General features: G+C 39.8%; 2 protein-coding genes across 3 annotated transcripts in view; one reads left to right on the forward strand and one right to left on the reverse strand.

Annotated features, from left to right (window-relative positions):
• The window catches only part of LOC108037691 (chaoptin), a 28,142-nt gene extending 20,744 nt beyond the window's left edge, over nt 1-7,398 (forward strand). The window contains exons 4-5 of one of the 2 annotated variants that reach the window (XM_044457398.1): nt 663-1,473; nt 1,512-7,398. In XM_044457398.1, coding sequence (XP_044313333.1) covers nt 663-1,473; nt 1,512-3,145 — 2,445 coding nt within the window. In that variant the 3' untranslated portion in view covers nt 3,146-7,398. Of the gene's footprint in view, nt 1-662 lie in introns of both variants that reach the window. The other variant, XM_044457397.1, reaches the window with a different exon arrangement.
• LOC108037692 (protein timeless homolog) overlaps nt 1-14,742 on the reverse strand; it is a 75,208-nt gene that overhangs the window by 29,909 nt on the left and 30,557 nt on the right. The window lies entirely within an intron of this gene.

A 14,742-nucleotide genomic window follows, 5' to 3' on the forward strand; every position in this document is an offset into this window, starting at 1 on the left:
CCCATCCTGAGCCCCCAAGCCTCCCCCCGATGTATAGTAGTATCATACTTTCATTTCTTCAGAGCCCCGGGACAGAGACGACGGCAGGCTGTCTGGCTTCCTGGTTGCCTGGCACTCGTTTCATTTAACGAGTCGCGTCTATGTTTACTTTGGTGCCAGACGAGCATTGCTCCAGGCATCGCTGGGATTGCAAAAGGGGCAAGTTCGCTACGAGTCCTTTGAAGTAATTATAATGGCAGATTTAAGTTAATTTTTAAACAATGTCGCTGGGACATGCATCTCGCACTTTCCCTCTTTGTCAGCCACTAATCAAATTTCCCCAGACTTTTGCTCAGAGCAATAACTTCTTGAGTGCTCACAAAGTCAGTGGCTAGACTGGGATTAAATCATAAAAGTTTTCGTAACCCTTTATGGTCAAACTTCGTAAATTCGATAGAATAATAGCACATGTTGGATTAACAAAAGGATATATTTTTTAAACAAATATTTCTACCGATAAAAAAGTTTAATCTTTTCAACATTAAAAGCATTTTTGTGTAACCAAATATTGTTTTAAATTTGCATACACCAGTACGCAAATGATAATTTTTTTTTAAATTCATATTAACTCTTAAACATCAAGAAATATTTAGAACTAAAAGAGTACTACATCCAATTCACAGGCCATCAATTGCGGCGACATGGACAGCTATCCACTTCTGCAGTACCTGGACCTCTCGCAATCCCGCATTGCCCAAGTGGAGGACGATGCCCTGGGGCGATTGGAGCTCCTCGAATCCCTTTTCCTGGATCACAATCTCCTTGTGCGAGTGCCCAGCAGTCTGCCACCGTCGCTGGAACACCTGTTCCTGCAGCACAATCAGATAATGGAGCTGCCGCCGCAGGCCTTTGTGGGCCTGGTCAATCTGCAGACCCTGGACTTATCCGGCAATCGTTTGATCTTTCTGCCTGCCTTTTCGCTGCCCAAGCTGCTCACCCTGAATCTGCAATCGTCCGGTGTGGAGAGCGTTAGCCAATCGATAGTGCACACACTGCCACAGTTGAGGGATCTTCTTCTGGAGGACAACCCCATAAAATGCAGTGATTTGCTGGCCATTGCCGAGTGGGCCAGTCCTTGCAGGTCAGTGGATGTGGGTCAGTCGAATGGAAGGACTGCGAGTGGGCAGGTGGATCTGAAGACGGAGTATCTGCAGTTCCACGACTTTTATGAGAACTTTAGCAGCCGTGAGTGCGGCGAAAGGAAGCCGGAAAATGACACAAAGCCGCCCTCTTGCAGCCTAACAAGTGCAATGGCAACATTAGTGGCAACACCGAAAACTATGTCAAAAGTTAAAAAGTCAAAGGGAGCAGACCTGGCAGCAACATCAGCAGAAGCAGCAGCATCAGCAAAAATTTCAGCCGCACATCCAGCAGAAGCACAGACAGCAGCAGCAGGGACAACTACAGTCGCAACATCAGCAGAAATATCAGCAAGCCCACCAGGAACACCAGCAGTCCAACAGCAACAACAGCAACACCAGCGGAACCAACAGCAACACCAACATCCCCAGCAGCAGCAATGCAATCAGCTGGCAACAGCGTTGCCCAGTTAACCACAAAAACTTTGCGGCCAACAGAAACAACTTCGTTAGAGCAACTGCAGCAGCGGCAACAAATGCCTGGCATGCCGGCCAAAACAACAGCAATGCCAGCAAAGAACCTGCCAAGTTTGGCCCAGACAAAGGCAACAACAGAGGTTCCCATTTTGGCAACGCCAGCAGCAACAACACCAATAAATTCCAACAAGCCAACAACCGGGCCAGCGAACATTAGCGGTACCACAAAAACAGCAGCAACATCAGCTGCTGAAATTGCAGAAGCACCAACAGCAGCAATTGAAGTGCCACAAACAATTTTGGGTGGTAAAAAATCTGACAAAATGCCAGAAGATAAAACCCAGGAGACTTTATTAAAATACCCAAAAAGCGACACATCCGGTCAAGTAGCAACACCGCCGCACAAACATGCAACATTGCAGCTGCATGTTAAGGATCGCCATCTAATTGGCACACCGCTGCTGATGCACAAGGGCGATGTCCTTTTGGTGGATGCCGAGCAGTTGTTGCTGCCGGGGACGGCCACCGTGGCGGATGCGGAAGTTCTGGACGCCAGCCAACATCAGCTGGCGGAGCAGGAAAAGCACCAGTCAGCGGCTGATAAGCGACAAGCGGAAGCAATAAACGGCGACGCAAAGACGCCGCCAAAAAGCCACAAAAAGAAGCCGTCGCTGAGCATCAAGAAGATGACCTATAGCACCAAACATGCGGTAAAAACAGCAGTTGAAGAACTGGCAGCCACATCAAAGACACCGCAACACCAACACAGCAGCGTGAACACACCCAAAGAGGCGACTCCAGAGGAGCTCAGCACTTTTGCCCAGCTAAAAGCCTATGTGGAGCTGAAAAGCGAATCGAAACCGGAACATCTAATGGACCAGCGGGAGGAAAACCTCCGCAATCTTTCGGGAAATCACCCGGGCGTTATGTTGCTTGTGGCCTGCGTGTTGTTCATCGTATTGCTGGCTGGTTTGGCCCATGTCTATCGCTGCGAATTGCCCTGGCAGAGAAGCAATCGATCCGGACAGTTGCGACCCCATCATCAGAGGCACCTCAACGAAACCGATGATGTGCATAGCTTCCTGCACTATCAGGGATCCGTGAGTTCCGCGGGAGATCCTGCCCGCCTCCAAAAGTGGCACCACAGCACCCGGAGAGAAGCTCCCTACAGCTCCCCCCTGCACAACCTACAAGCTCGCGAGCTGCAACAGCAACGCTGCCAGCAATTCTACAGCTCCTCGCTGGCGGACAAGAGCTCCTCCACGACATCCTCCTCATCGGGCAGCAGCCGCAGTAGCCTGCACTCTCCCAGCAGGGACGACAGCTACTACATAGAGATGGCTCCAAGCAGTCCGCCCGCCACCCTGCCCAGTTTGCCCATGGAACTGTTGGGCAGCAGGAGTAACGGAGCTATCGGATGCCGGGCGGACCGAGTGGCCGCCACCGACCTGGGCGGTACGACAGCAGCGGAACCTTCCTCGGCGGCATCCATTAAGTCTGTGAGCAGCAGACTGATGGCCCCCAGTTCGCGGAGGCTGGGCATCTGGTGACAAACCGTCTTCGGCCAGCGACAATATGCGCCCTTTCAGTAGAGTAATAAAGTAAGTGTGAATGGAGTCCGACCGACAATCGTCAATCTGCCAACTAAATCAAACGAGTAAGAAAGATACAGATAGAGAGAAAGTATAGACAGGTCAAATATCCATACTTAACTAGTTTTCATTCAATTTGCTAAAAAGTTAAACAATTTCATGGTTTTTCCCTTTCAAAATATTTAGTATTCAATATATAATTGTTCGCCGAAATTAAAACCTAAAATGGGTCATGAAAAGGGTTCCACAAAGATTAAAAAATTCATTATTCTACATTCAAAAATTGACTTGTTTGTGGCAATAATAATTAATTGACTAGATGTATAAAAAAAAAAATAACCCCATTTAAAAATATTTCAGGTTACAAAGATTCAAAGTTAAACTCCCAAGAGAATAAAACTGGAAGCGCAGTTGTAAAAAAGAAATATAAATGCCAGCAGAAGCATTATATATATTACTTTGAGTTGGCTTCTGGCTTGATTTATGATGCCTTGGTGCCCACACGTTGCAGGCCTCTTAGCGATTCGGTTAGCAGCAACAATTTGTCATAAATTCCTGTTACGTATACGCCGCATGTAACCGGGCAACGGCGGCAAGGCAACGAGCGTAGACAAGCGGCCAAGCCAAATAGCCAACGCCAGCAAAGTTTTACGAGCCATCCGAAGTCGATGCCCATCTTGTGGTCGTCTTTGGGTCAGTTTACTGGCCAAGAGCACCGTGTGCGGGCCAGTTAACTTTATATAAGTGCCTGTCCGTTTGCCAAGATTAAGTGTTTTGATAGTCATGCATATAAAAATGAAATATCGATCAAGTATTAAATAACAATTTAGTTTATGACAGCCCCAATTCAGTAATCAGAAGTTGTAGCGGCAGATGCTGAGCAAGGCGGATAAATCGAAGAAAATTGGTTGAAAGTTAATTCAATATGGGAGATAATTCAGAACAGGGAAGTAATTTCTTACAAATTGGTAATTATCTGTGACAAACCAAAAGGCCATTGGGGTTATTTTATTATTATTATTTTTTAGTATCCTATACTTATGAAAGGAATTTGTATTGATATATGGTACTTACTTGTTTTCATTGTAAGCAAGAACAGTTTTAAAACTAATTAGAGGATTTTCCTAAATTTTTTAGTAAACAATTTTATATCAAATGCTCTCAGAAGATCAACTTTTTTATCATGTTTTCTGAGTGCGTCACTTTCCTGTTCCCAACTTTCAAGCCTTTTCCGACTTGCCTTTATTATCCTTTAAGCCTTTCTGTTCAACCATGTTCAATGCTTGACTAGATCTTAACCTACTTTGCCAGCTGCTTCAGATTCCAGAGTTTAAATTGCAATCTAATTAAAGTTTCTTCTCTGTCCCTTCGACAATTTCCACCCATCCCCTGAATGGCAGAAGTGTTTGCTATCTGCGCTGGCATCTAGCATTCTTCACCCCATTCAAAGATGCTGGGGCAGCAGGACCAAAACACCCTCCTTCAGAATCAGCCCGCACTTAACCTCATTTTACAAATTGACCAACACAACATATGGTGTAAATCCAGCCAAATGGCCAGACATCTAATCCGCCACGCCAAAAGTGAAATGTTGTAAAACTATTTGGGGGCTATACGAACATGTATCTAACGGACATCAAAATAATGTGGCAGCAAATCAAATTACAAGACACGCGGCTGGCTCTTCGAGGGTGGAAAATGGTAAAGGGAATGGCCAAAGGAACGGCGGTCGAACATAGAACACAACAATTACATTAAGACACGATAAAAAGTTGTGCAACAATCTTGCAACCCCAACCACTGAACTAAACCAAACTAAACTGAACTGAAGATGCCACCACCTCATCCGAAGGACGAACCACAGTCATTGCACAGCTTTTTCAACTTTTTGTGGCTTTGTAATTCGAATACAAGAAGAAGGCGCGTGCTCTCAAGCGGCGACGACAGCAACAGGAAACAGTCGGAGAAAGTGAAACAGAGAGCTAGATTCGGGTTAGAAAGCACTCAGAGAAATAATGGAGACTTATGGACTTTAATATGGTCACTGGATAAACAGTTAAATCACATTCAAACTTGAAGTCTTCGGGTCTTAACCAAAATGTTGTTCAGAGAGGCAATTTAAATAGATTTTTCATTATTTTCAAATATTTTTTTTTGTTTTTAAGCTTTTAATGACATAAAATATAGAATTCAGCAAGATTAAGTCATGTCTGCCAATTGGGGCGTTCTGCACATACATATTCTTCGTCACTTGTTCGAGAGAAAACTAAACAATTAATTTTAACTACGAATTTCAATATAATTTTGTGCAAGTGCAGATAGATAAAACTTTGTGGGAAAGGGGATTGGGTGGCGTTCAAGCAAAGTCCGCTTAAGCAATTCAGAAGGATTTATTTTCGGCCACAAAAGCGAAATGCCCGACAAAGCGCTCCGAACAACAATTAAAGTAATGCTGACCAACAACCCACGCCCGACTGGGTGGGATTAGATGGCAGGCGGGGGGTCCTTCGGTCCAGTCGAGTGGCGTCCGATGCCAGGACGAACAAAATCTTAATTAAGGAACTTCCAAGTGGGCAAGTGTCGAACGGCAGTGGGAGGCATTTTTTGAGAGATTCGCTGGGCAACCTTTTTATTTTTGGCCTGCCAGCACAGCACAAAATCGCTACAAAGGAAACCCTACGGCTGAGTGTGGGACTTGAGTGACCCAGAGTCCGGTCGGACTTGATACTGGAGCATTGTCAAGTTAAATGAAGGTTTCCTTTTAGGACTTTTTGCTTATGACACTGGCCAGCTGGCCAAGATTTAGGAAGTTTTCCAGCCCGACGCGGAGCAGCGGAGGGCCAACTGAAATGAGTTAATTCGATATTTGACACTTTCGGAGCTCGCATTCCACACAATCTCGGTATGTGATGGGATCCAGACCCCGGGCTTTTGTCTCCCTGCGCAGTTAATAAAGTTGGTCCGGACCAGGACGTAATTATTTGCCTGCTAAATGGCTTTCGGACGACATTTCGGGGTCGTAAATGGGGGCGATTTAGAAAATTATGTGAAAATAAGTTGCCTTTTGTTTGGCCATTGGCCGTTGGCAGTTGGCGGTTGTTGGGATCGTAAATAACGTTCATAATTGGGCAGCCTCGAAAAGTTGTCGGCAGCAGGGGCAAAGGCAAACAGAACTCGAAATAAACATCTCGGCCGTATGGATAGCAAACAATAATTAAACTTAATTGCCCTGTACATTGAAACGTCAAACTGTAAATTATAGTTATTAACATTTACTTGTAGCGAAGTTTACTTGAACTAGCATTTTAATTCCGAATATTGCATGTACAATTTCCATAGAATATGTATTTAAAATTTACCAAAACAAAAAGATTAAAAGTAAAATAGAACAAAGCGGCAGCCAGGAAAAGCCGTTCGAGTAACGTTAATATTTGCATTTAATTTGTCGAAAATCAAACTAAAATGCGATAAAAACCCACAATAACAACAAAAACTAATTGCCAAATATTTGACGTACAGTTTGTAGCGTTAGCCATTAAAACCTTTGTATGTACGGTTACAGATACATCTATACAAACAGAAACAAAGAAATGACAAAAAAAAAAAGAAATACATTCTAGCGTAAAGCCGAGCAAATAATTATTAAACAAATACTTCTATTTACAAAAACACAACAAATATTTAGTTAAGCCAAAATGACGCGCAGCATTTTAATTAAACAACGGAAAATCGAGAGCTCTCAAAAACAGAAGCGAAATACAAAAATTGCAAAAAGTAAAGGTAAACAATAGTTGCAGCATAATTTTCCATGTGTTATTGTAAATAGACAACCAAAACTAATTGTGAACATATAGAAAAAAGCTGGGCAGACCAGCTGACAAACAAAGAGCATTCAAAATAAAATATCTGATGGAAGAGAAGTTCCATATATATACATATACATTAATGTTAGATTTAGTGCTGCCAAAATCGTAGCGTAAAGGGTTGATAAAGCAAAATAAAGTATATATGTATGAAGATTAAATATAACACTAGTATTAAGTGAAATGTATTATTGATTTAGCAAATATTGATAGCAATTAAAAGTGTAAAGATAACATGGCAAACATTTTATGAAATCTTCTCGAAAAACAACACAATTTTAATGCAAGCAACAACCCGAAAAAATGTGAAAATAATAAAATTGAGAAATTTAATTTGAAAGAGTAAAATCCGCATGGCATCACTGGCATTTTCATTTGGTCCTGGGATTAAATTAACATACGATATGCTTTATGGTATGGGCAGAATGGAAAATGATCCTTTGCGTTCCTTGTGCAACGAAAGAGAATATCAATTAAGTGAAAGGAAAGACAACGACATGCTCAGAGAAATTGAGAATGGAAAATGTCGAATCAATAACGTCGAATTAATTTCATGGAATTTAAACCACCCCATATGGAAATCAATTGCCTTCAGAGCTCGGAGCCAACTTGAAATGAAACTTATACCCAATTATTATTTTAATAATTTATTAAAGTTCACCCGGTAACCATTTCTTTTATTTAATTGTTTTTTTCTACGGACATAAGTGTTACTTTTCCACTATAATTATTAAATACATTAGACGAGAATATCAAGATGTGATATACAAAAACATCCAAGGCTACCTTAAAGTGAAACACACAAAAATGTATACATTCAAGATTAAGGAAAGTCAAGATTAAACCAGCCGAACAGGGCAATAAAAATAAACGTTAAATTAGTGACACATGCGACAGTTAAGCTCGACATAAATGTGAATGAAGCCACGGCTAAATTATGCCAATACACACACCCCAGACCACCAGAAAAATTCCCGGGAGGAGGTCAAATGGTCAGGACCGAACAAAACGGGGGACATTTTTATTTCAAATCCAATTATTTCACATCGAAACTGCAATCAAATGATTGCGTTCAGCAACAGGAAGCGTTCACATGTACATAAATACATGGTGAATGTTTGTGTGTGTGTGTGGGTTTGCGTGTGTGTTGGTGGACAAACGACGCTGTGAAAATGGCCGACAAAATGAAAGTCAATTGGTTTTCTTGTTTTTTTTTCTTCTGTTTTCATCTTTTTGTTCTCTTGCCCTTTGGTGGCGTTTTTGTTTCTTTCGATATATATGTCGTTAGTATCGGGGAAAAAGGAAGAAAAAAAAGGAAAACTGTCGCCACATTGGGGAACTCGGCGCACATGTCAAGAAATTGTTATGCGCCCTTGGACATTCATTCGTATGGGCGGGAATTAAATATTCAATATTGCATCGGCACAAGCCCCCGACATTCAATAACGTCGAAATTCCTTCATGCGGTCGTGTAGAAATGCGTGCCCAATAAAAAGGTTAATGGTAAAATAATAAAAATATAACGAAATTTGTGACATGCGGCGACAGTTTGATGAGGAAATGCCATTTCGTATCAAATTTTTTGCTCCACTTTTTGAAAGGTCCAAAGGTGAAAGGCAGTGGGAAATTTGATCAGACTGGTTGGCAATCTACTTTTTGACATTTCCCTTGCTGGATCATAAGTGCTCTGTCAGCAGCTAATGCAGTTGACATTTGACTTCACAAAGTGTAGGCCAGATGGATATTATCTCTAGTTAACCCAAATAAGCGCTGAGCAGTGAAAAAAGCTGTGGTTTGAGAAACTATTTAACCACTCGAACCATACAAAAAATATCTTGATTTTTTATTAATGTCAACTTAATTTTTATATAGCTGTGGATACCTTTAATTATATAATTGATATTAAATGATATTTACTATGTTAAAAACAGTAAATTTAGGTGTCATTAAATACATGACATAAATATGTACCTTTCCGTTTCATATTTTCCTTTCTTCTTATCAACGTAAAACTTGAAAATAAAACAAAACCTATAGCCTGAATAATATTGTTTTCCTTACCTCACAACATTAAAAATTATACTTACGCATTACTTTGAAACAAGTTACATTTAACAAATTTAATAAGCACATTTTCCAATGTTCTAGATTTTCCCCTCATGAGTAAAAGAAAATAAAGCGAAATGGAATAATTGCCTTGGCAGCCATTGAACTGTTAATTTTTATGCAATTTACTGCAGCGACTGCCCAAACCAGAGTGAAAAATGTTTGACTTTGTTTATGCAAGCGTGCGTGTGCATGTTTTTGTATATGTAAGAGAGCACAGCTGGGGGAAAACTTTATCTAATTGATTTTGGAGCAGTGCAGCCAAATGCTGCTCCATTAGCGTCGCTCATGCCGAACATAAAAAACGGAAGCCAAACTAACGTGTTTTTTTTTCCATTCTCTTTTTATATATGTATAAATATGCGAAAAATTCTGCGGGTTCTTGATGTGCTTTGGAGCCCATACACATACACCCAGATAGCCATTCGCAGAGGGGGTGGCACTGGCAACTTTAAATTGCATTCATTTTTAATGCAGCGCCGCCAAAAAGCACGGCCACATTACGTATACGCAACGTAGTGCACTCTAGGGACACATTGCTTAATTTCAGCCCCCGCCCCGACCATCATCCGCCCAAATGCGTGCAGGGAGAAGGGAGCAGAGAACAGAGATCCTGGTGGTGTCGCAGCCATGTGTGACCCTCTCAGGACATCCAGGACACCGCTACACACTGTCGCACTCACGAATGTCGAATGTAAAAAAAGGCGAGCTGGCATTATACAATAAACCCAGAGTTTTTATACACTTGATGCGGGTATTTTCAACATTAATTTATATCCTGTTTTTTTAATTGTTCAAAATAAATATTCCATCCATATACAAATATTTATGGATTAAGATTTAAATAGATTGAAACTTGTTTGAAAATAATAACTTGTAATTAAAAACTTTTTTTTACGAAGTTACTTTTGTACAAGTAAACGAATATTTAAAGATATTAACATCATTGTAATTTAAATCAAATAATATTAATATTCAGAAAACAAAATTCCCGAAACAAATATTTAACAGATTTAATTTTATATTACGAATTTTTCACAATTTAAAAATTGCTGAAACCAGTCAATCAGGTTTTATAGAAAATAATTAGTCTTAAATTTAAAAGTGATATTTCTTGGTGGCTTCTATGTGGTTAAATCAAAACATTTAAATTAAAATTGAATACACATGTGACCAGGTTTGATAAGGGTATTCCAATACAGCCACATGTTCCTGGAAAATCAAGCCTCGGGGATGGGGCGGTAACGATTTCATTTCATGGTTTTGCACTCGTTATGACTTTTGCCTCACGCATTACCTCTTTCTATTCCCCTGTATTCCTCTATCGGGTCTCTCCTCTTCGCTTCCTTTTTATTGTCGCCCAGTTGCGAGCTAGTGTCCCCAAAGTATGCAACGTTTTATGTTCGCTAGAGGTAAAATTCCGCACACAAGTTTTTCTGTTTTTTTAAGCAGCATTCTAAAGTCTCTGAGCCCGCCGATAAACTTTTTTTGTTTTTCAATTTAAAGTTACATTTTTCGGTTACTTTTTCACATTACATATTTTGAATGTCATTGCCGCCAACTGTGGCCGAGCAGTGCGAGACCCGAAAATCCCAAGAGAAAAGTGAGAGCGCAGGTGTGGTTTGTGCATGTTTATTTATGAATAGTAGAAAAAACAGGGAGACAAACGGACAGAGGAAAAACAGAGGCTAAGCGAACATGGGCGGTGTAAATTCCAAAATAAGTAAATTTAATTTTATTCTGCACGTAGCCAATTGCAACCTAAAAACCAAATGAATTTATTTTTATGTTGCATAAAGCCTACTGATATTTACACGTATTTGACGGTTAAAAAACATGTATCAAAGTTATCAACAGGCAGGCTTTGCCATTATGTAACATTTTAAATTCATTACAGTTGAAGTCTTTAAATGCAATCTCATTTAATAGATGTGTGTGCGTATATAGGCGAATTTGCAAATAACAAAACAAAAGGTATTTTCGAACTTGATCACTTGATTTAACATGTTATTGCACTAACCAAATTTAAAATATTTATTGGTATTTATACCATTATTTTATCGTACATAAATATAATTTAAGTGAGGAATGCTTGTTTTAGCATTATTAAGTTATTTGCAAAATTGCAAAACTGAAAACACACTCTGGATGATGAAAAGCCAGCCAAGGAGATGGCTAAACTAATCAAGGTGAACGAATAGAGAGCTATTAAGCAAAAAGTTACGACCCAATAAAAATGGCCAGCAGAAAGGCAAATCAGTGTCGAGAGAAGTCACCTAATTGAGTAAGTGTCATCACCGGACCATCCGCATCCAGATCCGGATCTTTGAGTTCACATTGTACATATACACATGTGTGGTAGAGTGTGCTGATGGGTGTTGTGGTTGACGTCTGGTATCGCACTCTTTGTGGCAGTGGATTTGGAAAACGGGGACAGCAGACACGACACGTCAACTTGCAAATATACTGCTAGCTAGGATTCACACACTTGCAAAAAAAGTAGGTCAGGATTTCTTTTAATATACTTTAAAAATATCGGGTGAGTTATGTTTTAACTATCAAACATAATATTAATAATATAATATTCCGAATTTTAAAGTGACAGTAAAAACAAATGTAAATAGCCTTTTATTTACTTACGAAGAGTCTTTCCAAATAGACTCGTTGTTCAGCAAAGATTGGTTGTTCGTAAATTAATATTACGAAGATTAAGGTTAAACTTACATCACTAAAAATATATGATTTCATCAACATGTTAAAATCAGAAGTATTACTAGTTTGTTTAAAAACTAAGCATACAAGATTTATTATACTTCGTTTCTAGTTTAGGTCGCGACTTTATTCTCTGTGTACAGTTTAGTTTTGTCCAAATGACTCTGTTCTTGCTGTGTGCTGTTGTGGATATTTTATTTCACTTTATTGTATTTTATTCCTTTCCTGGCCCGTATTTTTTTTGCGCACTTTCTGTTGTTCTTGGACGAGCTTTGTTGTGTGCTTTTGTTTTTATTTGTGTTCATAACATAAACTTTGTATTTTTATGCGAAACAAAGAGTCGGAAAGGAGACAGGGGATACAGGACTCAGGACCAAAACAACGACAACTGGAGAGACCAACTTGTTTGCGCTGGGAAATCAGTTAAGGACTTGGCGCACAGACTTGCCAAGACTTGAAATAATACACATATACACAAATATATTCACTGTCCCCGTTAGCACTTGGCACTTTTTGTTGTTCCTGCTTTAACACTTGAGTGGATTTTTGTGTTATTTTTGTACGAGTCCTGGGCGTTGATTTGGCTCGCCGGGGGGATCCGGAAGCGGCGGGACAAAGGACTCCTCATTTATTATGCGCGCCACAAATCGAAATCAACGAAGCAACTTGATTAAGATTTAACTAAGCAAACAGACTCGCATGCAGCAGTCTCACACTACCTGAGATGTTTTCTTTTCCTCCGGAATTAAGTTTACATTTCAATTTGAAATTGAAACAAGGATTGCATATGTATGCAGGAGGACGGGTTCAGGCAAGTGTTGTAAATTATGCAAAGTGTCAATGCACTTCCCGTTTACCTTGCCCACAGGCCATGGCTTACACAAAGCCAATTTAACATAAAGTGTAATAATTAAATATGAATTATGAACTTCGAATCAACTAAATGTTATCCAGAAGGGTGCATAAATAAATAAATGCCATTATATGATGAACAAATTGTAACGCAGAATAAACAAAAAAAAAACATCTCACAAAAAATATAGAATCATACTTAAATGATCGTTTTTACGCTTAATAGCACTTTTTATTTGTCAACATTTAAATACTCGCTTTTTAAAGCTGAGAGAATTTAAGTTGGAATCTTTTTTAAGTTTAATTTAATTTATTTCCATAATATTGTTCTATCCTATTAGAAATATTTTGTCTTTCAATAAAATCCACAGTTTTGTAATTTCAACACCTACATAACTCATCTAATTTCAATTTAAAGGGTATGTCACATAAAAAATATTAATTAAAGCCAAACCACAGGCAGGGAGCATGCTACATGAAGTTTGCGGTGGCCGGTAATTAATAAAATGTTCGAAGGGCGAAACGCGGGAGGGGCTCACTCACGCCCAATTCAATGGCCACTTTGGGGACTGATTCGGCTTTTATGGCCCGGCATTAGCATGGGCATTTTATATAAATCTGCGGGCAGGGGGACAGTATTTTTTCGATGGCCGCTGCCTTTGGTAAATTGCATATTGTTGCAGTTAGCAAACTGTCAACTGAACATCAATCTATTGACGGCCAGCGGGCGTTAAGCTGCCCATCGAATCCCCTGGTCGCTATTAGAACGGGTCACGCTTTTGTTCGGGAGCTTAACGAGCTCAACCCTATCGATGGGGTAAAAATAAAACCGATGACGCAGACATAAAAGAGGGTTTCAAATGCTTTAAGCGCTGCGTTTGAACGCCAACGGAGTCTCTTTCATGTGGACCCACGGACGGACAGGCGCTTCAAGGCACAGACACGGTCGAAGCAGTAAAAGGATGCGCACCTCACCCACGCACTCCCACACACCCAGCCACGCCCACTCGGCCCGCCTCACAGGCCATTGTCCGTCCATTGTTCAATCCATTTGTAAAGGAACATGGGAATGCTACTTTAAATTGAAATTTAATCAAATTTACCACACAAAGAAAGGCCATATGCGTTGAAACTGTGTAGGTTTTTATAGTTACAATTTTAAGATATAAATGAAAACAGAATTGGTATCATTTATCCAGGAAATAAAAGCAGTAATGACAAACTTTCCTTGAAGATAAATATTAATAGTTAAATATAAGATATTGAAAAAACACATGTTTGATTATAATAAAGCTTTAAATAAATAAACTACTAGAATTAGAATTGTCAATCTAATTTATTTTTACAAATAAATATCATTTAAAATTGTCAATGATTTGATCTCTTTATTCATACAGTTTATTATTTTAAAAACTTTATACAAATCAAGTAGTTCACTTTTCTCGTACCTCTTTTTTAAAGACCAAACCCGATATAGACCGAACACAAAAACTCTTGATATAAGTTTGCTTTCACAACGGAAATCATAAATTTTGGCACACAAAAATCTCGATTAACTGCTCGACGCAGCAAAAGTTGAAAACTTTTCCGTTGGGAGCGACATCTTTTGCGTCCGTGTATTGTTCATATTTCATTAAAAGACAAAAAAAGTGTCAACCATGGTGGCTTTAAAGCGCTTGTCAAAAACTTTTCCCAGCTACCACGGCATTAAAATTCTGAGAGACCAAATCCATTTACGAAGAAAACTGCACCGAGGCGATAAGATTCATACATTTCAAAGGTAAAGGATGCAACATATGGATATATGTAGAGCTTGTCAAAACCCAAAAGCCATTAGAAATGTCTAAACAAAATCGCGCGGCTTTTGCATTTCAGGTGCACTGAGGGCAAATTGAAAAGTCATGTCAAGAATAAACAAAATTTTTTGATGGCAGGGAAGAAAATATGGGCAGCGAATTGTCAACGCTTCGCTGACTTTCAAATTGAACGAATACAAACAACAGGAATTTCACAAACCAATGC

Source organism: Drosophila rhopaloa, unplaced genomic scaffold, assembly GCF_018152115.1.
Source record: "Drosophila rhopaloa isolate 14029-0021.01 unplaced genomic scaffold, ASM1815211v1 contig_155, whole genome shotgun sequence".
NCBI classification, from domain to species: Eukaryota; Metazoa; Arthropoda; class Insecta; order Diptera; family Drosophilidae; genus Drosophila; species Drosophila rhopaloa.